At 47.1% G+C, this 25,870-nt stretch overlaps 1 protein-coding gene across 1 annotated transcript in view; it reads right to left on the bottom strand.

Moving 5' to 3' along the window:
- UNC80 (unc-80 subunit of NALCN channel complex) overlaps window positions 1–25,870 on the bottom strand; it is a 2,521,865-nt gene that overhangs the window by 1,581,466 nt on the left and 914,529 nt on the right. The window contains exon 23 of the mRNA XM_086955549.1: window positions 8,890–9,102. Within this exon, the coding sequence (XP_086811675.1) occupies window positions 8,890–9,102 (213 nt within the window). The remainder of the gene's footprint in view (window positions 1–8,889; window positions 9,103–25,870) is intronic.

Here is a 25,870-nt window from a genome sequence, read left to right as displayed (position 1 = left end):
GATGACTGTTTGGCGGCACATAAGGTGACACTGCACCAACTTCAAGTCCTGGTGGGGCAACTGAATTTCACACTCAGGGTGATACCTATGGGCTGAGCATTCTCGAGGAGCATAGCAAGAGCAATGTCTGGCTTGTGGGCCAAGCATCCTCACACCAGGCTTTCCGCAGAGGTTAGGAATGACCTAGCCACATGGAAGGAATTCTTGAAGTGGTTCAATGGAACAGTGCTGTGGCAACAACCAATTCAAAAAAGGGGGTGGTGATGAACAGAGTGTCTGAATTAAGCAGACCACTCTTACCCAGTCAAGAGATCAGGGCTTGATCCATCACCGTTATTTAGCTCACTGCATCACCCCAGTTCAGAACCTGGCTATATGCAAATTAGTCTGACCCAGTGCCTCATGGGAACAGGGCAGACCAAACTACCAAGCCAATTCTTCACCGGAAAGGAGACAAGCTTCCGGGGACCGGTTTCTGGCATTTCAGCCATCGTCGGCCCGGCTTGCTTGAATCCTGGTGGTGCAGTGAGCAAGGGACTCATGTCTGAGTATACCCTGCCACACTTGTGGTGGCCAAAAGCGATTCAAAAAAGGGGGTGGTGATGAACAGAGTGTCTGAATTAAGCAGACCACTCTTACCCAGTCAAGAGATCAGGGCTTGATCCATCACGGTTATTTAGCTCACTGCATCACCCCAGTTCAGAACCTGGCTATATGCAAATTAGTCTGACCCAGTGCCTCATTGGAACAGGGCAGACCAAACTACCAAGCCAATTCTTCACCGGAAAGGAGACAAGCTCCCGGGGACCGGTTTCTGGCATTTCAGCCGTCGTCGGCCCGGCTTGCTTGAATCCTGGTGGTGCAGTGAGCAAGGGACTCATGTCTGAGTATACCCTGCCACACTTGTGGTGGCAACAACCAAGCCAGGAAAATGCAGAGTTAGAACAATTCACAGATGCTGCAGGCAGCATTGGATTTGGGACCATGTTGGGTACCAAATGGTGCATGCAGCACTGGCCAGAGGACTGGGCTGTGTCAGGGCTAACATGCAGCATCACCTTCTTAGAGCTATTCCTAATCATTGTGGCACTACGACTGGGGGGGGGCCCATGTTGGAAAATAAGCGCATTGTATTTTGGTCTGACAGCATGTCAGTGGTAATGGCGGTAAACAACCAGAGAGCCAAATGCCCTTGGGTCCTTCGCCTGCTGAAAGATCTAGTGCTAGGTTGCCTACAGCGTAATGTATTCTTTACTGCAAAACATGTGCCAGGGGTGGACAATACAGTAGCTGTTGCCCTGTCCTGTTTTAAGTTAACAGTTTCATACCCGATGGCCGCAAGCCGACAGACAGATGACGAACTTCCAGGAGGGGTTATGGAAACTTGGTGTCCCACTGCCCCCGAACTGATAACGGTGTATGAGAAGGCTTGGCAGTCTTATTTGACCGTCATCAAGGGGGCAAGGGCACTAGAGAGGCTGTCACCACACAGTGTCCTAGTATGTATAGTACACCAGAAGGAGAACGGCAAATCGCTACCCATGGTGAGGAGACAGCTGTCTACAATTCTTCCTTCGCAGGGTTTGGGGGTGTGGCAGACCCCACAAAAGACCCTAGAGTTAAAAGGGAGGTGAAAGTTTGGGAGAGACTGGTCCCAGGAGCGAAAGACAATAGGAGACCCAATGATGCAAGTAGACTGGCCAATATCTTGGAAGTACTGCCGCAAGTTTGCTTTTCACCCTATGAGACACAATTGCTAAGACTAGCCTACTCTTTGGCCTTCTTTTGGGCATTTAGAATTTCTGAGTTAGTACCGGCCTCTAAGGCAGATAAAGAAGGGGGCATCAACTTGAGGGATGTGATAGTGTCTGGAAATTCGATACAGTTTAGAATAACAGTCCAAGACAGACCCTCTGGGGGAAGGGGACATGGGTACAGTTAGGAGCAGTGCAAGGGGCCACCTTCTGTCCAGGCTATCTAACAAGTATCTTCCTGCAGATTAGACTGGGGAGTGGGGATGGCAGATTGTTATTACACGCTGACGGTATCCCCCTCACAAGATTTCAATTTACCAGGATTTGTAAGCGTTCGCTGGAGTGTTTGGGGTGGAGACGACTCATTTTACATCCCACTAGTTCCGCATTGGGGCGGCTACGACGGCAGCAGCGCTAGGCCTCTCCTCGGATATTATCAAGAGGGTGGGGAGATAAAAGTCATCGTGTTTTGAACTTTATGTGAGGCCACAACTAGCATAGGCCCGAAACTGGTATTTCCCCTCCTTTTCGCATATCCTCTTTATTTCTAAATTTAATCCAGGTGTCCCAGGACAGAGAAGGCAGGTCTGCTGGTGTGGCCATTCATTCATACGGAGAGCATGGCACTTCTTCAGCACATCACGGGAAGACAGAGCGCAGAGAGCAAAGGGAATCGATCATCACTGGGTAGGGATCGACGGACAGCGGCTGGAACAGCTACCAGCCGATTTGTGGGGTGCCTTGTCCAAAGGCATGCCCGTCCCAGAAGTTCTAGTGATTTATTCGGGGGCAATGACATGATCCCAGCGGGCCGGAGGGGAGTAAAAGAAGCATTGTTCTCCGCACTTCCAACGGTTCAGAACATGCTACCAGACACCACAATATTTTGGTCAGAGGTAATTCCACGTCAGGTTTGGTCAAATGGGGCGCCAGTTAAAGCGGTGAATAAAGCAGTGAAAAGATTGAATCAGTCAGTGGCAGAACTATTAAAAAGGTCTTGTATCTGGCCCATCAGGCATAAACTAAAACAGCTGACAATGGGCGAGTTGTATTTGCCATATGGGGTTCACCTGTCCAATGCAGGGATGGAGCTGTTTATAAATACCATTTTGGGTGCCTTGGTGGCAGAGCGAGAAGGTACAGTGGGGGGAGGTTGAGTGTGCCAATAAGCTCCTTGCCCTGTGGCGGGGTCCTGAGCAAGAGTAATGACAGGGACTCCGTTTGGCGGAAGCTGCTTGGCCCCAGAACAGGGCATGCAGTCAACTTGGGGGCTCCGGGCTGGTGGGAGAGGGGGCTGACCTGCTAATGGCCCTGGACTCTCTGGCCCTACCCAAGAAGCCGGTGCTTGTTATAAGCAGTTTGTGAATCTACCTGCTGCTCTGTTGGCCAGTGGGCAGTCAGCACAGAAGAGAGAACACGGTATCTTGGTTGTGGCCTGCTGACACAACCCACGGCAAGGTGCTTCTGGAAGATCCAGGAATGTAAATACAAATGTCCAGCCCATGGCTAAAATGTATAAGCCTTCAGTTTTACTATGCGTGTGTTTGCTGTGCAATAAATAATAAAGTTGGTCTAGGGTTGACAGACAGTGAGTCAACGTTTCAAGTGGTGGTAACTTAAATTAATAAAGACTACGACGTGAATACCAACTACAGACTTGATGTGTTTACTGGGAACCAGCCTACATGGCAGAGGGTAAGAGGCGATTCGCACGTTGTACGCCAACTATAAATGAGGGCAAAATTAGAACAAAATATATTAACCCTGATCGGGGAATGTGTATGTTGACAGAATATATCAGTTTTGTGCCAAACACTATTTTAATTTTGATAAAGGTGCAGTGTTTGGAAAACATATATTCTGGTGTACTACGCCCACAGCACCGTAAAGGGGTCTGTGGGAATCACGTGCTATAAGGGTACAAATAAGTCCCTTAGTCGGAACCAGCGGCGGTCTGTGCAGGTAAGCACGGTGGGCGGTGCGGGGCAGAAGGTGGGGAAGTTGACAGACGAAGGAATAAGGAAAATTAAAAAAATCAATCCTATTCTGTCATCTGTCGACATTCCCCCCTCCAGCAAGTCCCCTCGAGCTTACCTGCATGGACCGCTGGAAGTCAGAACAATCATATATTATCTGGTGTTAGTGGGTGTGTCTACATGCAAAGATAGTTTTTCAGAGGAGGTTTTTTGTAGCCCGTGTTACCCTACTCTCATTGTGTTTGGGAGTTTAAATAACCCTAGAGTATTCGATCATTCAGCCCCATGAATGTGGGAGGGTAGTCTGTATACCCATCTCTGTTTAAAGAGAAGTGGCCCAGTCATGTCTTTTTTATTTTCAGTTTCTCATTGACGCACCATTTCAAGTCACTGTCACTGTGTCCCTTCTCAATATAGTGTCTCATAAGTTTTGCGCATCCGTTTAACATCGTATGGTGCTACGGTGTTCTCTTTTCCTTGTTTTGATGTGTCTTGACCTCATTCCTACATGCAGTAGATTGCAAGGGCACCTTATGATGTGAATCACATTCTTGGAATTGCTATTGTAAAGTTATTTCAGTTTCCATAGGGTTCTTAACCCCAGATTCATCTCCTTCAGCTTTTTGGTGAAAAGGCATAGGCTGCAGTTACTACAAAGAGAGTGCACACCTGGTGGTGGCAAACCCCAGGGTGTAGTTTGTCTGTTATCCGTATGGAGTGTCCTTGGGCGAGTGTGTACCAATATGTCTTTTAAGTTACTGGTCCTTTTGAAGGACTACATCGGATTGTGGAAGCTGTGTCCCAATGACACAAGTATAGCCCAATTTTTATGAATAATTTTCTACAACTCGTTAGATAGGGGATTAAAGGTTGTCACACAGATCAATCTGTCCTGGGCGTTCCTTCAAAGGTGGATAGGAATTGCTCCCTATTATTATGTAGGGCTGTCTTGATAGCTTTTTTTCTTTCTGCAAGTTTTGCAGTGAGTCCCTTTGCATGGGCCTTCTAGTCCTTTGAATTAGAACAGTTATGTCTCAGATGTAAGAAGTGACCCACTGTAGGGTTCTCTCGTAGAGATCGAGGGTGGTAGCTCTCGAAATGCAGCATGTTGTTTCTGTCTCCTTGTAGTTGACATCTATTCTCAAAGAATCCTTGTTGGCAGTTATTATTTCGTCCAGAAAGGCAGTTTCGACCAACCAAGGGTGATCGTAAATCTAAGCAAAGGGTTTAGTGCATTCAGCCATTGTGAGAAGATTATAATTTATGTAGCACTTCCACATTTTGATGTTCTCCCTAAACAAGTATTGAGGGGTGGAGCACATACTCAGATTCGAAGGAGTGTACGTACGGACATGACAAACTAGGAGCGGCTATGCTTCTCATTGATGTCCCATGCACTTGCAGGAAGAATTCTCCTTCATACTCAAAGTAGTTTTGGGCTAGGGCTAGGTGTGACAAGTAAAGTATGGACTAGCTTGGTGTCATCGACTCCCATGCTGTCTCACTTAAGATTTTGTCTATTACTTTGAGGGTCGCCTCCAGCGGTATATTGGTATAGAGTGACTCAACGTCTATACTGATGTCCTGGTCAAAAGATATGTCCTTAGGTTAAAGACATCCTTTGTCTCTTTGAGGAAGGTGGACATCTATTTCAACCAAAGGTCTCAAAAACTCATCACAAAACTGTTAAATGGTTGGAGGGTGTGCCTTATCCAAAGTAGGTCTCCCGGGGGAAGGAATTTATTTTTGTGTACCTTTGTAATGACAACTTAGAATAGTGCAGAAACGTGTTGGCAAGAAGACATTGTGCTTTACTTCCATTGCATAGTTTGTTTTAGATGCACCAGAGGCTACCACTAATAAAGGTGAAAACAGGGTTACCTCTAGGTACTTTTGACTTTATCTGGATCCCCCTGTTTAATCTAGGAAAATATCTTATCTAAGAACTCCCTCCATCGGGCACACTAGAAGGTTGAGTCCACCCTGGTGGTATTGTCTTACTAGGGTGGGGAGAGTTTGCCTGTAATGACACGTCACATTTTGTGCGTGAGGCTTCCTCGTCCAAAAAGATTGTTTTTTCTTATTTCTCCTGTGAGTACCCTCATCCACGCCAACATTTTGGCAATTTGGTATCAGTCATTTGTACTTATGCATCTGATGTAAAAAGCACCATACAGCCACCATATTTTTTTCTATTTTGGTTTTTTACCTTGTGAGGATATGTCTTGGTGTATACTCCCTCCTTCCTTGTGTTTTGAATCACGAGGGAAGACTGGACATCCCCTGAAAAATTAGTTGTTCTCAGCTAGGTGTGGATCTGCAAGGCCACTGACAAGGAAATTGTTCTGCCCAGTGAGTCAGTTGTGCCAAGCCCAGACCGTATGGTGAAATTTGCTGAGGTTAGCCAGTCAGCATTAGCCGTGATGAGTATGGCTCAGGCCTCCTCTGAGACCATAGGCATCACTTGGGCAACCAATCCCATATGGTATGGGAATAATGGCCCAAAATGCGCAAGGTTTTCACGAACTGCAGAGCTAGTATGGCGGAAGAGAATAATCAATTGTCAATGGTGTGCAGCCTTATGAATTCCCTATCTGTTGAAGTGACAGAATGATCTGCATTAATTCTGATTGTGGATGCTTCGAATACCAAGCTCTCCAGGGTGGGGTGCTAGGTGAGTAAACTAGGATCCCGGAGGGTGGAGGGGGCAGGGGGGAGGAGAGAGAGCAATGGTGGCAGACAAGCACCCTATGCACAGATGCCCCAGTGCAAGGATTTTACCAGGCCCCAAGTGGGACATCTGTAAGGTCTTCATTGAATGGTTGAAGGGAGACTCCTTGCTGAAACACCTCTATCAAGATGTTCATCTTGACTGCCACTGTAGGCAACTGAAGGTCCAAAACCTCAGCTGCCCTACTCACCACCATATTAAAAGAGGCTCTGTAGCCATGGTAGGAGGAGAGACCAGGCCAGTATCGGCTGAGGTGTCCACCAACCCAGCAGCCTCCAACAGTTCTTCATACCAGTTGTCCTATTCCTGTTCTTCTTCATAAGGGTCCCCAGACCCATCCTGTTGGTCTGCCTCTGCAGGCCTATCAAGTAAATAGGCCACTTGCTCTACATCAGAAAGCATGGACCCAGTCAGGACCAGAGTCACCGTCCATCAATGCCACTCCATGTTGGAGCTGGAAATAACAATGGGGGTGGCGCTGCCTAGGGGCAACAGTGGCGCCAAAGGTGTTGGTACTGGAACGGGCATCGAGCAAGGTCTCAGCCTCATCAACAGCTCTGCTCTGGATGCAACAAGGGATCCATGGGGCCTGACTGGTGCAAGGGCGAACCCACTGGCGTGGAGAGAGAGGGGATCCCTCCCATTGAACCCAAAGGCACTCCAGAAGGGCAGAGACGCCAAAATATGAGGCAGATGGCCTCATAAAATTGTTTTAGCTGGGTGGGGGTCACTCCAGCATCAGGAAAATTGGGGAAGTGGGAAGAAGACCCAGATTCGGGTTTCACTGACTCGCAGGACCTGGAGTGCTGATGCCCCACACACAGTCAGAAGACTTAAACAGACATGGTGAAGTCGAAGACTGCTTTGACTTCTTGGCTTTCTTGTATTTGCGGGACTTCCCCAACAATTTTTTGTGTGAAGACAATTGTCTGGACTGGCTCCGCTAATGGTCCCAGGACCTCCTGTGCAAACGAGACCTCAAGCATTTTGGAATTGACCGGTGTCAGTCCGTCAGGAGCTTTAGGGAATGCTCCCTAAGCGTATTTGGGTGCATGGCGCGACAGTCCTCGCAGGCCTTGGAGTTGTGGTCCCACTCCAAGCACTCTAAACACATCAAGTGGGAGTCTGTCACCAACATCTGCCTGTTACAGGTCCTACATTCAAACTAGCTGGTTGACATACCTACACACCAGGAGAGATCTAAAAAAAACTTCAACAAAAGTTAGCAAAAAGCCAGTTAAAAAGTGACTGCGGGGTAGCTCAGACTGGATCAGGGCTATATGGTGTGGAAAGGAAAGGACTAATTTCAGCTTGCCGAGGTGGCACCTGTATAGGTACCATGCATGCCAATTCCAGTGCGAATGATGTCATGTGGAGCCACCTACCAGCATGCAGTTGTACTCCTCAAATACATTTCTGTATTCAATTTGAAGCCTGGGGATATATCTAAAGTAAGGAATATGCCGCTAGAAGTTGCTATCAGATATTTATTTTATATTGTTTAACATTTAAAATAAATACATACAATTAATTAACATTTCTAGTTAACATAAAAATTGTTTTTCTTATTTTTTTAAAATTTTTAATCAACTTTAAAACTTTTTTCTATATTTTGCCATAAGAAGGTATGCACCCTGAATAAGGAAATTTCCGCAAGTGTGTGTAACATTATAAACGGTTGTACAGACACTACTAGTACTAACTTTACATACGTATTTGATGTTGTTACTAACTCCAATATCTATTTCAGGGAGCGGGGACACATAAGCCTTAAGTCTTGAGTAATTTTACCATCATAAATTGTGAAAAGCCAAAAGTAGTAAAGTTACTCAAAAGTGTAAGAGTAAATTTACTTGTAGTAAATCTACAATTGTAAATTTACCTTGGTGAATATGCTTTCTATGTCTAGTGAAGGTGGCCACTTTCTCAAAAGAAGAATTAGGGAAACAAAGAGCAGGAGACTTGGCAGCGTCTGTCATTTACAGAGGGAAATGGGCAGAATAGGACGCCTGGTTGCGTCCTATTCTTGCACTTAACATGTCAATGTGACTGACATACTGAAAAAACATATCATCTAAGTATTACTCTACAACTTAGATGTTTTAAAGCATTTTGGACAATCATGAAACACTGTTATGATATGCAATTCATATACCGAATGGTGACTATGGGTCAGTGGCAAATCAACAAATTGTAAGAGGCATCAGTTAGAATCTGAGAACACTTGCCCTTTCCTGTATGGGTAGATGGGGGGGGGTTGATGCATATGCAGATTACAATGTAAACATTTTAAGAACATATAATGTGTCATTAGTAGTAGGGAATATGATTAGTTGATAGAACCAGAGGGTCAAAGTGGCTTTATCCTTCCCATTTCAGATGCTAAACAAGGGATATGAAAATACAAAAACAGCAAAGCTCTTCTTACATCTCCCCACTGGTAGAACAGTTTGGCCGCATTCCACTGCAGCTTTTGATTCCGCTTGTTCCCCACAATTGGAGACCGCCCCCTTGAGAGGCCTTTCTTGGCGATGTTCACATGGTGGCCCTTCATCCACTCTGGCCAGTTGCCGCGGTTACAGCGGTGCACAAAACGGGCACATTCCAGAAACAAAGCTGCTCTTGCTACTACTGGTGCTTCCTATATGGACAAAATGACAATATTATCATGTTTCAGTTGTCAAGAGCTGGTGTCTTTTCTTGAAAATACATTTTTAACATTGTTTTTTAGCTGAACAACAACATTACCCCAAATCCTCCTGATCATTAATTTACCACCACAGCCTTACACTGTGATATTGTCTTCAGCCTTGGCCTGGCCACCTTTTTCATTTTGGGTCCACTGGCTCATGCTTTATCAAAAAGTTTGCCTAAACGTACTTCTGTGAGCAAATAAGTGACATTCCTCATCAAAGCATTAACTTTACTAAAAACTCAATTGTGTCCATCACTTGGTACCTCTGGACAAAGCACAAGCTTAAAGTAGGAGAGTTGTGGAATATGTTCTTTCTTTGAAAAATACAGCTTGTATAATTTTTACTCCAACCAAATGTGGGGTAGAAAAAAGACATGTCAGATAGGGACCCTTCTGGGTCCTATGGATACTTCAATATTAAATGATAACCAGCCATAGCAAATTTACATTGATATCACATTATGTTTTTATTCACTGCTCTCTCTCAAGGGAGATAGGTATTTTGCTTTTTGCTTGCAATGACATTCGATTGACATTTGCTTTTGCAATGACATTCGAAGGGCCTGAATTAACAAGGTAAACTTACACGTTCGTGTAAGCTTACGATTTTTGGGGTATTCACAAACTGCAAATTTAATTCTACTAATAGTAACTTTATGACTGCAGAGAATCTGCTCTTAGAATAACAAGACAGGGAAGATAGGATGAGAAAGAGAACAGTACCAGTCCCTGATACTATAGTGTATATTTAATTAAATTACCAGTAAATATTAGATCCCAGACTGTCTTACATCCTCATTCAACATCCCTATGAGCTGTTTAAAAAGGATCCTGTCGAAACATATTTACAGGTCATCAGATAACAACTGAAGAATTGTAGAAAACAAACTCACAAATGTATTACTTTGTCACTCATCTAATGGATTGAATGACCTTGAAAAAGAACACATTTATTACCATGATTTAGTAGCATAAGTTAAAATACAGAGTTAGTATTAATTTGACATTAAAATTCGCAGGTACAGGGTAAGATAGATAAATGAGCCTAAACAAAATGTAACTGCATAGGTAGAAAGTTTGTTAGCCGGTGTTAGAACTGGGGGTCTTGCTTCTAAGTCAGGGAAAGGAGATTACACTACTGGACAACCCCTGCTCGCCCCCTTGGTAGCTTGGCACGAGCAGACAGGCTTATCTCAGAGGCAGTGTGTTAAGCATTGGTGAATATACACAGTAATATAGTGAAAACACTACAGATGGACACCACACAGGTTTTATAAAATTAAGTTTTCTTTATATAGACTTAATACAAGACCACAAACAACAAAAATGCACAATACTGTACTTAAAACAGACTTGTTAGAAGTTGCTTAATTCAAGTTGGTGATACATGCGACAAAGTTCTCAACAAAGTACCTGGATGCGTAACGCAAAATAAACAAAAGGCTTGCAGGGTGGAAGATGCGTCGGTTCCTTGCTCCGGGGGGGATGATGCGTTGCGCCTCAATGCTTGCGGAGAGTAGGGGATGCGTCTTGATCCTTACCGGAGAGGAGATGATGCATAGATTCTCGTCCTGTGGCTGGTTGAGATGTGCAAGATGGCGCCTCGATGCGATGCGACAATCCGGGTGCGATGCGATAAGATGGCACCCTTGATGCGACGATGTGAAGATGATGCATGCATGGGGCCGTGCAGTGAACTCTGTAGCTTTGGAGCTGCGACAGGCCCTGCGACACGCTTCTCCGGCGATGCAACGGCGACCTTGCGGCGGGGACACGGTTCTCCGATGATGCGTCGGATAACAGCTTTGGCGAAGGCACGCTTCTCTGGTGATGTGGCAGCAACCTCTGCGGTGGCGACGCACTTCTCCGGCGATGCGATGGCAACAGCTACGACTGCGACACGCTTCTCTCGATGCGTCGCATTTCCAGCTCCCAGCACCATGCAGGCTTCAGCATACAGATTTCCCAGCAAGGAAACTCTGAGGGGAGATGGAGGTGAAGTCTTTTGTCCCCGAGACTTCAGCAGGAGGCAAGCACAAGTTCAAGCCCTTGGAGTAATATTCTGCAAGATGATGAAACTTCTTTGAAAGTTCCTTCTCCTTTCCTTGGCAATAAAGAAACCACTGCAGGCCTACCCAGCAAACAAAGGGGCAGCCCAAACTCCTGCAGCTTCCTTGGTTCTTCTCCTTGGCAAAAGGTTTGTCTTGTTCCCAGAAGTGATCTAAAGTCTCGAGGTCTGGGTCCCCACATGTATACTACTTTTCTCTTTGTTCTCTGAAGGCAGAGAGGCCTTTGCGTAGCCCAAACCAGTTCTGGTCAGTCCTGGAGCACTTTGTTGACAAGACTCCTTCTTTCCTTTCACAGTGTAGGCCAGGGACATCAGACACAGCACAGGAGGTGGAGCCAGCATTGTGGAGGGAAAGCACAGCCCTATTCAGGTCCCAGGTGCAACTCCTCCCTCCCATCTGCCTGCAGATCTCTCTATTCAGCACTGTGCGGACTCACCCTCTCTCCTGGAATCCCCTAGCCCATGTCACTCAAACTCCAGACAAGGAATACACAACCTAGCAGAGGCAGGCTTGGATAGTTAGGCAAGAAAATATCTACTATCTAAAAGTGGTATTTTCAAACACAGAATGTTAAAACCAACTTTACTAAAATATGTATTCTATCTTTCTGAGTAAAGGCTTACTACATTCGAATTTCCACCATGTTCCCTGAGTCAGTTAGGATTATAAGATGTAATAATCTAAGTGCCCATCCTGGCCTATGGAGAACAGGTAGCCTTGCAATAGTTATAAACGAAAATGGCTGTAATTCACTATTAAGACATGCCACACACACCAAGGCATGTCCTACCGTATCCTTACAATGCACCCTGCCCTTGGGCCTACCATAGGGGTGTCTGATATGAAGAAAAGGGAAGGTTTAGGGCATGGCAAGTGGGTGCACTGGCCAAGTCGACATGGCAGTGAGAGAATGCACACAGGCCTTGCAATGGCAGGCCTGAGACACACTTTATAAGCTACTTCTGTGGGTGGCACAACCAGTGCTGCAAGCCCACCAGCAGCATTTCATTTACAAGCCCTGGGCACACATGGTGCACTGTACTAGGGTCTGACAAGTAAATCAAAAAACCCAATAATGGAGTCACTAATCAATACATCAATTTAACAAAGGGAGCACTTGCACTGTGGCACTCGATAGCAGTGGCAGAGTGACCAAAGCATATAACCAGCAAACCATATAAAATACAGAGGAGGCAATCAGTGAAAAATGGAAGGGAGACTCATGCTAATGATGCCAGGTCTAACAGCCGGACTCTTAGATTAAAGATAGGCAAAGAGCTCATTAGGTTTCAGATTCTCATAAGTGTGGGAAATAATGACGGGCTACATTGTCTTTTATCACAACGACCTCTAGATCTAGCATTTGCAACTCCTCACTACTTGAAACCAGAGTCTGACACTAAAGTATGGTCTAGATGAAAACTGAGAATACCACAGGATAATGATCATGAGTTGGTAATGTAAGACACCTAAATAACAACTTTTCTATTTTTTATCTCTCCAACCTTATATTGTATATGGGCTACCAAAGATCGATTAGCATCTTGTATACTCTTTTAGCAATTCTTTGTTAAGGGGTTGTGTGTGGGTGTTTTAAGAGACAAAACTAACAACTTACTTACCATCGGTAACACCTTATCTGGTAGAGACTTTATCTAGCCACAGATTTCTTAATGTAGGCGTCAGACTAGATCCAGAAATGACTCCTGCACGCCAGTAGGTGGCTTTGTTTGGCTCGGTGTGTGCGTGTCGTCTGCACTTGAAGGAACGGGCGCAGTGCCTATATAGGCCCCAACCCAGCATGCCAACATGTTTCTGTTTGTGAATTACCACGCGAAGAGCACCAAGCCATGAATAACACTGACCACTGATGTGGAATATAACGGCCCTGAAAGGGAAACAGCCCTGTCCTGAGAAATCTGTTTGCAGAACAGAGAGTATGGGTGGGTCCGTAAGGAATCTACGCCTAGATAGAGCCGCTACACGATAAAGTGTTACTGAAGGTAAGTAACTTTTTCATCTGACAGAGCATTCTAGCAACAGATTCCTTACCTTAGAACAGATACCCAATCAATGCTTCCTCTGAGGTGGGTCTACGAAACAGATTCAGAATAGAAAGCCCTGCAGGAGGTAAAGTGCCCATCCCGACATGACTCTACAGGCAGTAGTGCTTGGTAAACATGTGAAGAGAAGCCCAAAGCCCATGTTGCTGCCTGGCAGATGTCCAGGACTGGAACTCATCATGCTACAGCAGTGGTCTCACCCTTAGCTCTGTTGGAATTCGCACACAAGCCCTTAGGGGCTGCTTCTAGGCCAATGCGTAGCTGATCTTAATGCAGATTAAAATCTATCTGGAGATGGTCCGTTTCTGCACAGCCTTCCCCATCTTCGCTCAGACATACACCACAAAGAGTTGGCTGTCTACCCGGAACTCTTGTGTGTGGTCGAGGTAGAACAACAGCATTCTTTTTGGGCCCAGTCAGTGGAGTCGTTCCTCTTCCTTAGAGGGATGTGGCGGAGCGTAAAAGGTAGGCAGGGTGATGGACTGGCCTATATGAAAGGGAGTGACAACTTTCATCAGGAAGGAAGCTCTAGTGTGAATAATCAGCTTGTCTGGGAGGTTGTTCAGGTATGAGGACTTGGATGACAAAGCCTGAACCTTACTAACCCTCTAGGCAGATGTTGTTTCCACTAGGAAGGCCGTCATGATAGTAAGGAGCCTGAATGGACAGTTATGCAGTGGCTCATAAGGACCACTCATCAGAAAAGGGAGCACTAGATTAAGGTTCCACTGAGATATGATGTAAGGTGAAGGAGGAAACATGTTGCAGAGCTTTGAAAAACATTCACAAAAGGTGATTTGAAAAGGGATGGCTGATTTGGCAGATATAGGAAGGCAGAGATGGAGGACATATAGACCTTCAGAGTTCCCAAAGCAGAGCCCTACTGGGCAAGAGAAGGAATAAAAAGAATGACTTGAAAAAGGGAAGCAGGAAGGGGGTCAACCTGTTTCTCTGCACAGCATGCCACAAATGTGCCCCAACAACAGGCATATACTGTTTTGATAGAGGTCCGCCTAGCTCCCAAGATAACATTACAGACTTCAGCCAAAGGTCAAAAGTTGTCCACTGTCGCCGCTCAATCTACATGTATGAAGGCAGAGCAATGACAAGTTCAGTGAAGAACCCTCCCCTGATGCTGCAACAGAAGACCCTCCCAAAGGGGCAGTTTGATTGGAGGACCATTGGCTGACTCAACAGCTCGGGATACCAGGTACTCCGAGTCCAGTGTCGAGCCACAAGGATGACTTGTGCCCAGTTGTTTCTGATCTTCTTGAGATCTCTGGGCATGAGTTGTATGGGCGGAAAGGGCACATGAGCCCTGAGCTCCATTCAAGATGAAAAGCGTCTCTGAACGAGAGCCACTTTGGACACTCCAGCATGCAAAACTGCGGACATTGTGCCCTCTCGGAGGTAGTGAATAGATCTTACCAAAGCTCTCCCCACTGCTGAAAAAGACCTTGTACCACCTCTGAATGGAGACGCCATATGTGTACTGCTAGGCACCTTTGAGTGAGTTTGCCAGCCCTGGCATTAACCACATGGCTGCTGGGCGTTTTCCCCCCCTGTGCTGGAAAATGCCATTTTAGTGGCACCATGACGAGCTCAGCTCGTCATCAGCACACAACACCTTTTGGTGATGACGAGCTGAGCTCGTCATCAGCATCGAAAGGGTTAAGAGAGTCCGCCAGAAATTGAAGCACCAAGGAAATCCCCTGACATTCCAACCATGTCCAGAGGCGCAGGGACTCTTGACAAAGGGTTCACAAGCACATCCTGTCCTGTCTGTGGCAATACCATATGGTAATGCTGTTGTCCATGAAAACTAGCCTTCGCTTGATGGAGGGTAGAAAAGCTTTAATTTTCAACCAGATTGCCCGGAGCGCTAGTGGGTTGGTGTGGAGTTCATATTCCGGGAGAGACCGTAGACCTATCAGGTCCCAGATGGCCACCCCATCCCAGGAGTGACACATCTTTCACTACTGTCAGATCTGGTTGGGGAAGGGAGGGGTCTGCCGCTGACCCAGTAGCAGTTCGTTAACCCCCACTTCAGATCTTTTGCAGTCCCCTCCAAAATCTGGACCATGTTGAGAGATTCCCCTGATGCTGTGCCCACTGGAAGGTCAGGTCCCACTGCAGAGGCCAACTGTGCCAGGAGGCATGTGTTACAAGAAGGAAGCAGGAGGCCACAAGGCCCAGCAGCCTCAGAGTCAGCCTCACTGAAACCTAGGACACAGCTGAAACATCTGTATTATAGCTTGAATAGCTTGGAATCACCATGTAGGAGGATACACCCTAAATTGCACTGTGTAAAGAACAGCTCCAATGAAACAATGCATTATAGAGGGTCAGGTGTGACTTCGACATGTTGACAGTGAACCCCAGAGAGTGCAGGAGGTCCGCTGTAGTGTGGAGGTGGGGCGAGCGTGTCTTCAACAGCCAGTCGTCGAGCTGTTAAGATAGGGGAATATTGATACACCTAATTTTGGCAGATGAGATGAACCACTGCCATCACCTTGGTGAACACTGGAGGGGTGTTGGTAAGGCCAAAAGGGAGCACGCCAAACTGAAAGTGCGTGTGGCTCACATTGAACCACAGGTAATGTCTGTGGGCAAACAGAATGGGGAAGTAATAATATTTGTCCTGCAAGTCCAATACTACATCCAGTCTCTTGGATTCAGGGAAAACAGGACTTGAGTGAGCATGAGCATTTTGAATTTCTCCTTCCTGAGGAAGAAATTGAGAGGGTTCACGTCTAGGATAGGACAAATGCCTCCGTTACATTTGGTTTACAAAAGGGGGTGGTGATGAACAGAGTGTCTGAATTGAGCAGACCACTCTTACCCAGTCCAAAGATCAGGGCTTGATCCATCACCGTTATTTATCTCACTGCCCCATCCCAGCTCAGAACCTGGCTATATGCAAATCAGTCTGTCCCTGGCCCAGTGCATCATGGGAACAGGGCAGACTAAACTACCAAGCCAATTCTTTACCAGAAAGGAGCCAAGCTACCGGGGACCGGTTTCTGGCATTTCAGCCTCTTCGGCCCGGCTTGCTTGAATCCTGATGGAGCAGTGAGAAAGGGACTCATGTCTGAGTATACCCTGCCACACCTATAGTGGCCAAAATCGATTTACAAAAGGGGGTGGTGATGAACAGAGTGTCTGAATTGAGCAGACCACTCTTACCCAGTCCAAAGATCAGGGCTTGATCCATCACCGTTATTTATCTCACTGCCCCATCCCAGCTCAGAACCTGGCTATATGCAAATCAGTCTGTCCCTGGCCCAGTGCATCATGGGAACAGGGCAGACTAAACTACCAAGCCAATTCTTTACCAGAAAGGAGCCAAGCTACCGGGGACCGGTTTCTGGCATTTCAGCCTCTCCGGCCCGGCTTGCTTGAATCCTGATGGAGCAGTGAGAAAGGGACTCATGTCTGAGTATACCCTGCCACACCTATAGTGGCCAAAATCGATTTACAAAAGGGGGTGGTGATGAACAGAGTGTCTGAATTGAGCAGACCACTCTTACCCAGTCCAAAGATCAGGGCTTGATCCATCACCGTTATTTATCTCACTGCCCCATCCCAGCTCAGAACCTGGCTATATGCAAATCAGTCTGTCCCTGGCCCAGTGCATCATGGGAACAGGGCAGACTAAACTACCAAGCCAATTCTTTACCAGAAAGGAGCCAAGCTACCGGGGACCGGTTTCTGGCATTTCAGCCTCTTCGGCCCGGCTTGCTTGAATCCTGATGGAGCAGTGAGAAAGGGACTCATGTCTGAGTATACCCTGCCACACCTATAGTGGCCAAAATCGATTTACAAAAGGGGGTGGTGATGAACAGAGTGTCTGAATTGAGCAGACCACTCTTACCCAGTCCAAAGATCAGGGCTTGATCCATCACCGTTATTTATCTCACTGCCCCATCCCAGCTCAGAACCTGGCTATATGCAAATCAGTCTGTCCCTGGCCCAGTGCATCATGGGAACAGGGCAGACTAAACTACCAAGCCAATTCTTTACCAGAAAGGAGCCAAGCTACCGGGGACCGGTTTCTGGCATTTCAGCCTCTTCGGCCCGGCTTGCTTGAATCCCCGGTAGCTTGTTTCCTTCCCAGTGTAAGAATTGGCTTTTGTAGTTTGGTTTGCCCTGTTCCCATCATGCTCTGGGACAGGAACAGACTAATTTGCATACAGTCAGGTTCTGAAACTGGGATGGTGCAGTGAGCTAAAAAATGGTGTTGGATCTAGCCCTGATCTCTTGACTGGGTGAGAGTATTCTGTTTAATTCAGAGACTCTGTCCCTCACCACCCCTTGTTGTAGATATTTTTGTCCACCCTAAGCGTGGAAGGGTATACTCAGATGTGAGTCCCTTGCTCATTGCACCATCAGGATTCAAGCAAGCCGGGCCGAAGAGGCTGAAATGCCAGAAACCGGTCCCCGGTAGCTTGTTTCCTTCCCAGTGTAAGAATTGGCTTTTGTAGTTTGGTTTGCCCTGTTCCCACCATGCACTGGGACAGGAACAGACTAATTTGCATACAGTCAGGTTCTGAAACTGGGATGGTGCAGTGAGCTAAAAAACGGTGTTGGATCTAGCCCTGATCTCTTGACTGGGTGAGAGTATTCTGTTTAATTCAGAGACTCTGTCCCTCACCACCCCTTGTTGTAGATATTTTTGTCCACCCTAAGCGTGGAAGGGTATACTCAGATGTGAGTCCCTTGCTCATTGCACCATCAGGATTCAAGCAAGCCGGGCCGAAGAGGCTGAAATGCCAGAAACCGGTCCCCGGTAGCTTGTTTCCTTCCCAGAGTAAGAATTGGCTTTTGTAGTTTGGTTTGCCCTGTTCCCATCATGCACTGGGACAGGAACAGACTAATTTGCATACAGTCAGGTTCTGAAACTGGGATGGTGCAGTGAGCTAAAAAACGGTGTTGGATCTAGCCCTGATCTCTTGACTGGGTGAGAGTATTCTGTTTAATTCAGAGACTCTGTCCCTCACCACCCCTTGTTGTAGATATTTTTGTCCACCCTAAGCGTGGAAGGGTATACTCAGATGTGAGTCCCTTGCTCATTGCACCATCAAATCAAATTTTATTTATTATGTTTTGGCTCTCAAAAGAGGGCCACATAAACATGTACATACAAAACGACACAATCATCAAAAATACAAGAGTTATAAAAACATACTATTCGAACCGTGATAGGTGCACTGCAAACCATCAGTCCCACAAGGCCAGGCCGGGACCGCCTTCCAGAAGGTTAATAAATAGCTAAAAATCCTTTAAAAAAGTTAAAAACATAGGCACAAAACATTTCATTTGGTGGGCAATAAAGTGCATGAAGAAAATCTTGAAAAGTGACAATGCTGAGGCGTAGACAGATTACTTTAAGCCATCGGTTGCGCAAGCTACGTAACATAGGACAAATCAAAAGTACATGCATACAGTCCTGGTTATTCAATTTACATAAATTGCACAACGGCGAGGTGCCATGCCATTTGGACAACAGCACATTAAGGGGGATTAAGTCATACCGTAATAAAAACCAGAACCTACGTATGCCATGTGGTAAATTCCACAGGGCGTACGGTTGGGGCTGTTTCAACCTATAGGAGGAGATTAGCGGCACCACGTTCCTTTTGTCGCCAACTGTTTTTTTGTCGGTTAGAAAACAGTACTCCCACGAAGCCTCCTTAAGGACCTGCTTTAACTGCGTGGGGGTGTAGGAAAAGAGTGCGCTTTCCTCCAGCCCCAGGATTTTCACAGCCCTTCTGAAATTGCCAACGAGTTTGGAGAACTCCTTGAAGTTGCCCAAAAGTTCTTTTTTGAGCAGAGCTCGCAGGGTTCCTTCTCTCGCTCTAGCCAAGCTGGCTACCCACCTTATTAAGGCGCATAGACCCTGCACCCAGGCACTCCTGAGTCCAAAATCCAGCCTGCAGGCGGCCAGTGAACAGGCATTATTAAGAGTCGAGAGGGATCTAAGGAGTTTTCCCTCAGTCTTGTGGCAGAAGTCCCAATATTTTATCTCAATTATTTCTATACCATACAAAATGGTTGCGGGGATTTTAGCTCTAAATACTTCCAAGAGGCTAGAAAAATGTCTTCTCCCCGTTGCCAAATATAGGGACTTTAACCCGTTGCCATGGGCAAGAGCTTTGCGGGAGCAATGCTCTATGTGAAGACTCTCGCTCATGTTGGCCGAGAATATTTTCCCTAAAAAGGTATAACAAGTAACGACCTCCAATCTGTGCCCTTCAATGGCCCAACGAAAATCTGTCGAGCGGCATTTCTTTCGACCAGCAATACACATCACTTTACTTTTATTGATATTGATCTTCATATAATGCTCCCTGGCGAAGCCCTGCAAAGCCTGAAGCCGATTTGCCAGTCCCACGGGTGTTAAATCAGGCAATAACACATCATCGGCATACATCAGGCAGGCCATTGGCACCCCTCCTATCAATGGTGCGATCCCCTCGCTGTGGGACACAACAGCAGGGAGGTCAGTTGTATATAAGGAAAATAACAGGGGCGCCAATAGGCAGCCCTGCTTAAGGCCATTCTGAGCTGGAATTTTGGCCGAAAGCCCCCTTTCGCCCCCCATTAAGACCCTGCACCAGGTCTCAGTGTGCAGAGCCCGCACCAATTCCAACAGATGTGAAGGGAGGCCCAGCATCGCCAATTTTCTCCACAGCGTTCCCCGATCTACTTTGTCGAACGCTGTGGAGAAATCAATGAATGCGGCGTATACCACTCCCCCTCTCACCTGGACATATTTATCCGTAATAACCTGCAGGGCAGTCAGGTTGTCCAACGTGCCATGTTCCCTTCGGAAGCCAGTCTGTTCCAAAGGCAGGATGTTGCCCTCCTCGACCCAATCGGAAAGAGAACTCAGGAGGCATTTCGCAAAGACCTTTCCGATGGAGTCGAGGAGCGCAATCATGCGATAGTTGCTGGGACTGTCCCTTGCCCCCTTTTTAAAGATAGGAACCAGAATGCTTCCTCTCCATGATGCAGGAACACATTTGGAAGAATGGCACGCCTTAAACAGGGGATACAGGATTTTACTCCAGGTCAATGGGTCTTGTTTTAGGACCGTCATCGGAAGCTCGTCCGGTCCCATGGCCCCAGAGGATCGCATATTTTTTATAGCCAACTCGATTTCCTTCTCAGAGGGAAAGAAAACCGAGTCATCAGGGGCAGGATACGAAAAGTTATCAACAGCTATGGTCCCATTTCCAGCATATAATTCACAAATATGGGAGAACCATAGATCTTCTGGTGTAGCTATCGGGATAGGGGAGTGGCGTGTACCACATCCTTTCCCAATTATTGCCCAAAAATCTTTAATGTTGCCATGTACAGCAGATTCCCTTAATTTAATCCATGCCTCATCCTCCCTGTCCCTTTTAATTTTTTTCTTAAGTCTGCTTCTCTTTCTTCTTAACCTAGCGATAACTTTCCCACGTTCCGGTACCCTTTCAGCATACTGTGCACGGATTAGTTTGTTTAACTCCCTATTCAGGTTACGGAGGGGCAGAGGCACTACCTCTCCTTTTTTCCTAAGCGGGGCAGATTTTTTAACATTCAATAGAATCTTTAACATGAATGCCTCGAAGCAAACTATTTCATTTCCGTTCCACACTTCTATTTCTCTGAGAGTATCGGACAATAGCTCCTGGACCCCATTAATGGCAGCATTATTCCAGAAACATCTTCCAGCTGTTGGGTTGAAGGTAGCCTCCTTACCATTTAGAGCCCAGGATGCCGTATTCAGAGAATTTAACGAAATTGATAATGCTAAAATACTATGGTCACTCAGAGTCGTGGGTATAATCTTTAAGTCAAGAATCAAGGGAAACAGGCTGTAACTGGCGATAGCATAGTCCAAAATTGATGATCCAAAGGGGGAATTATGGGTATAATTTGTGGGGACGTCAGATGGAAATCTTCCATTTAAAATAATACCATCCCCGATTGCAAGTTCTTTTAACAAAATCTTCCCCCTTTTATTAGTTCTTAAGTTTTCCGGGAAAAGCGTCTGGGGGATGCAATATGCTTCCTCCTTAGCTTTATCCCTGAAAAGTGTTAGACTAGCATTTGATACTTTACAATTCAAATCACCGATTAACAAAATTACAGGAAAAGGGGGAGAATTTTTTATATTTTCCATAGACTGGAGGACCCGCTTCAATTTATCATTAAAACCATCCTCAGGCGGAATGTACACATTAAAAATAACCATGGAAAATTTTGTATTGTCATGGTACATATTTTCCAAAGTTATTGTGTGGAAAAGTCTAGTGGGATCAATATAATGGGAGAATCTCCAATGGAACTTATTTGACAGTAAACAGGCGAGCCCCCCCCTAGCATGCCCTTTTTTAGAGGGCGCAGCCGGTACTTCCAATACATAGAAATCTTTTAAAGGCATTAACCTATCTATGCACCATGTTTCCTGGATACACAATATATCGGCCTCCAGAGAGGATAAGAAGGCCAGTTTCTCCGGGCTACTATGAAATCCGGCCGCGTTCCAGGAAATTATGTTTAAGGTTGGGTTAAAGGCGGTGAAACAATTTGGGGTTATCCTTATTTTTTGTTGATAAAGCACTATGGAGCCAATTCCACCGGTTATTGTCATCATTGAGTGTGGAATTCTCAACTAGTGGAAGTGGCTTCACGTGCGATACAGAGCGTTTTCCCCTGGAAACCCAAATTTTCAGGTCTCTCAGAGGAGAGGTTATCCAATTTTGCTCACCACCTCTCACCCCCTGCTTATCGAAAGAGTTTGGCTTGCCAGGGGTAGAGATAGGAAGGATATCAATTCCTAAACGTTGGAAATTTTCAGCCTGTTCAAGAATCAGATTTGTTATAATCGGGGAATAAAATTTCACCCGAATACTCAGAACCCGACTACCACCTAACAGAGACACCAATTCTATGTCTCTAGACTGAATATGATAGAGACATTCAACCTCGCTAAAGCGCTTAAGGAGCCAGGCTCTATTTAATAAGAGGTCAGTATCAAATAATGGAACAAATTCTAGCACACGCACATCCGCAGGGGCCTTAGGCATATTTACAGGCCGAGCAAGAGGACAAGCATTTTCGGAGTCAATTGTTACCACAAAGGGAGCAGCCAAAGGATTTAAAGTCCCGGATGGAAAAGAAAGTGGCCCTCCTACTGCACTTCGAACCGGAGAGCCTGGGAGAGGGCTCCCAATTTGTGGAAAGTCTTCCTGGGAAGACAAGCTGCCTTGTTCATTTTCCTCCTCCACTGAGGTTGAAGTGATTAAGTTCACATCCGTATCCGCTTTTAAGGAAGTAGATAAAGGTTCCCCATTCCTTATTTCATTCTCCCTTGCCTCTGTGTATTTTTGGAAAATGATCCTCCGTTGCTTCTTCTTTCTATATTTTCGAATTGGTTTCCTCTTGCTGGCTTTGGTATTTTTTTGTTTACCATATTTTTCCTTTTCTTCATTAGGTTGAGGTTTGTCGGCCAAGAGTTCTTTTCCACCATCCGGGACAAAGATAGGAAATAACTCCTGTGCCGTTTTGGGGCCAGGCAAGACTTTATCCACCTCCTCTATCTCGAGGACTATGTTCTTGATGCAGTTTGAAGCTGCAGTATGAGGCAACTCCTTATCAGGGACCAGAGAAGGCGGTTCATTTTTCTTAACTAGTTCGCTTCTAGTGGCTTTGATTTTCCCCTCAGATGCAGGTTGTTCAGGCTGTTGAGGGGAGGAGGCCTTACCCAAATCTGGCACTTTCTGCAGCAATAACTTTAAGATTTGGGTAACTGATTCAAGGATACAGTCCGAGCTGCCTACAAATTTTCCTAAAAGCATCAGTATTGAAGCAAGAAGTTGTTCCAGCGCGATCATGGATTCAGAGATCGGCTTTTCTCGTGCCTCCGCCGTGGAAATATTATCCAGGAGATTGAGATCGGGACTCTTGGAGGAGTTTAACAGGTCAGAAATTTCGTGTCTGTTTAGTGACGGAGTGCTACTATACAACATTAGTCCTGATGGGGTGGCTCCACCCTGAACTTTAAATTGCTCCAGGGATTCCACTTTAGCAGGGCTTATGTAGCGACCCCATAGTTCCAAGTCAATAGATAAAGCGGACAGATCATCTCCCGGCCTATCATTCGTGGATGACCGGGGGATCAGTGGTATATGTACAGGCTCACTTACAATCGTCGGCTTCCCGTCTGTAGGGTCCCGTGAGGGAGACCCTCCTACCATGAGTTGAGAGGCCCCCTGCTGGGCCTGGGGAGATCGAGGCTCAAAGGTAGTAGGTAAGTGTGCTTCCTGTACCTCAAGGACTTTAGTATCTGAGTTGAGTAGGGTCGCACATTTAGGTTTGTTAATAGCGGTTAGATCCCACAGTTCAGATAACTGACATTGACCTTTCAGAGGTGGATTATTTATTGATTTATTTCTTGTGCGGATGATAGGTAATTTCCGGGTGGATTTTTCTCCCACTACCCTTCCAGAACGTAAAATTTTAGACATTTTTCACAGCAAAAAAGGAAAAAATGTAACACTATAAAATAGATAAAAGTCTGGAATAAAGTTGGTCCCTTGCGGGACAGGTAGGACCAGGGTGCAGTATATCTATCACAGTGTTTGCGGCGAATTACCCTCCTACTCAAATGGGCACAGACGCAAATGAATAATAGCTGTGTGAAAAAGAAAATGTAAGGGACCAGGCCCAGCCCGGCCTACCTCGGTCACTGAGGGCCACAGAGGGCCTGCCCTTTGCCCGGGCTTCTCCCGCGCGCGACTCGCGTGTGCGAGAGGCGTTCCCTGCTAATAAGGCGCCTCCTGGCGCGTGGCCGCCGTCACACCCGCCGCGTCCACCCCCGGGGCAGCTGGGTGATGTAGTTCCCCAGCTGCTGCTGCACCGGGTGGATGGCGGTGGATGGCGGTATGGGCGCTGAAGATTGCAAGCGCTGGCCGTTTCCCTCACGGCGCGGTTCTGTCAGAGAGCTGGCGGTGAGCAGGGGCAGAGAGCAAAGCAAAGCAGTTTGGCCGTTCCCCTCACGGCAGGTAAGGCGGCGTCTCAAGTGTCTCAAGTGTCCCAAGAGCGCTTCGGCGCTCCCTGCTAATAAGGCGCCTCCTGGCGCGTGGCCGCCGTCACACCCGCCGCGTCCACCCCCGGGGCAGCTGGGTGATGTAGTTCCCCAGCTGCTGCTGCACCGGGTGGATGGCGGTGGATGGCGGTATGGGCGCTGAAGATTGCAAGCGCTGGCCGTTTCCCTCACGGCGCGGTTCTGTCAGAGAGCTGGCGGTGAGCAGGGGCAGAGAGCAAAGCAAAGCAGTTTGGCCGTTCCCCTCACGGCAGGTAAGGCGGCGTCTCAAGTGTCTCAAGTGTCCCAAGAGCGCTTCGGCGCTCCCTGCTAATAAGGCGCCTCCTGGCGCGTGGCCGCCGTCACACCCGCCGCGTCCACCCCCGGGGCAGCTGGGTGATGTAGTTCCCCAGCTGCTGCTGCACCGGGTGGATGGCGGTGGATGGCGGTATGGGCGCTGAAGATTGCAAGCGCTGGCCGTTTCCCTCACGGCGCGGTTCTGTCAGAGAGCTGGCGGTGAGCAGGGGCAGAGAGCAAAGCAAAGCAGTTTGGCCGTTCCCCTCACGGCAGGTAAGGCGGCGTCTCAAGTGTCTCAAGTGTCCCAAGAGCGCTTCGGCGCTCCCTGCTAATAAGGCGCCTCCTGGCGCGTGGCCGCCGTCACACCCGCCGCGTCCACCCCCGGGGCAGCTGGGTGATGTAGTTCCCCAGCTGCTGCTGCACCGGGTGGATGGCGGTGGATGGCGGTATGGGCGCTGAAGATTGCAAGCGCTGGCCGTTTCCCTCACGGCGCGGTTCTGTCAGAGAGCTGGCGGTGAGCAGGGGCAGAGAGCAAAGCAAAGCAGTTTGGCCGTTCCCCTCACGGCAGGTAAGGCGGCGTCTCAAGTGTCTCAAGTGTCCCATCAGGATTCAAGCAAGCCGGGCCGAAGAGGCTGAAATGCCAGAAACCGGTCCCCGGTAGCTTGTTTCCTTCCCAGTGTAAGAATTGGCTTTTGTAGTTTGCTTTGCCCTGTTCCCATCATGCACTGGGACAGGAACAGACTAATTTGCATACAGTCAGGTTCTGAAACTGGGATGGTGCAGTGAGCTAAAAAACGGTGTTGGATCTAGCCCTGATCTCTTGACTGGGTGAGAGTATTCTGTTTAATTCAGAGACTCTGTCCCTCACCACCCCTTGTTGTAGATATTTCCGTTACATTTGAGCACCAGACAGTATCTGGAATACCAACCAAGACCTACTTCTGGCATCAGCACCCTCTCTATGGCTCACTTGTTCCAAACCTCTGGCTGCCAAGCAGGGGCTAGGAAACTTGACCGCTGTGTTGGTTGGGCAGGTAAGAACACATCTGGAAGCCCCTTCAATGGATACAAAAGGGGGAAAGGCAGACTGGGATTGGTGGGGGGTCAAGGAAAGGACCTGGCCATAGCCCTGCTGTCCTTGAAGTGCTACGGTGCTGAGTAAATCTATAGTGCAAAAGATTCTGTCGGGAGTAGGATAATCACTTTAA

This window comes from Lissotriton vulgaris, chromosome 2_1 (genome assembly GCF_964263255.1).
Source record: "Lissotriton vulgaris chromosome 2_1, aLisVul1.2, whole genome shotgun sequence".
NCBI classification, from domain to species: Eukaryota; Metazoa; Chordata; class Amphibia; order Caudata; family Salamandridae; genus Lissotriton; species Lissotriton vulgaris.
Note: the sequence above shows the minus strand (reverse complement) of the source record. Positions and strands in the feature narration are given on the sequence as shown.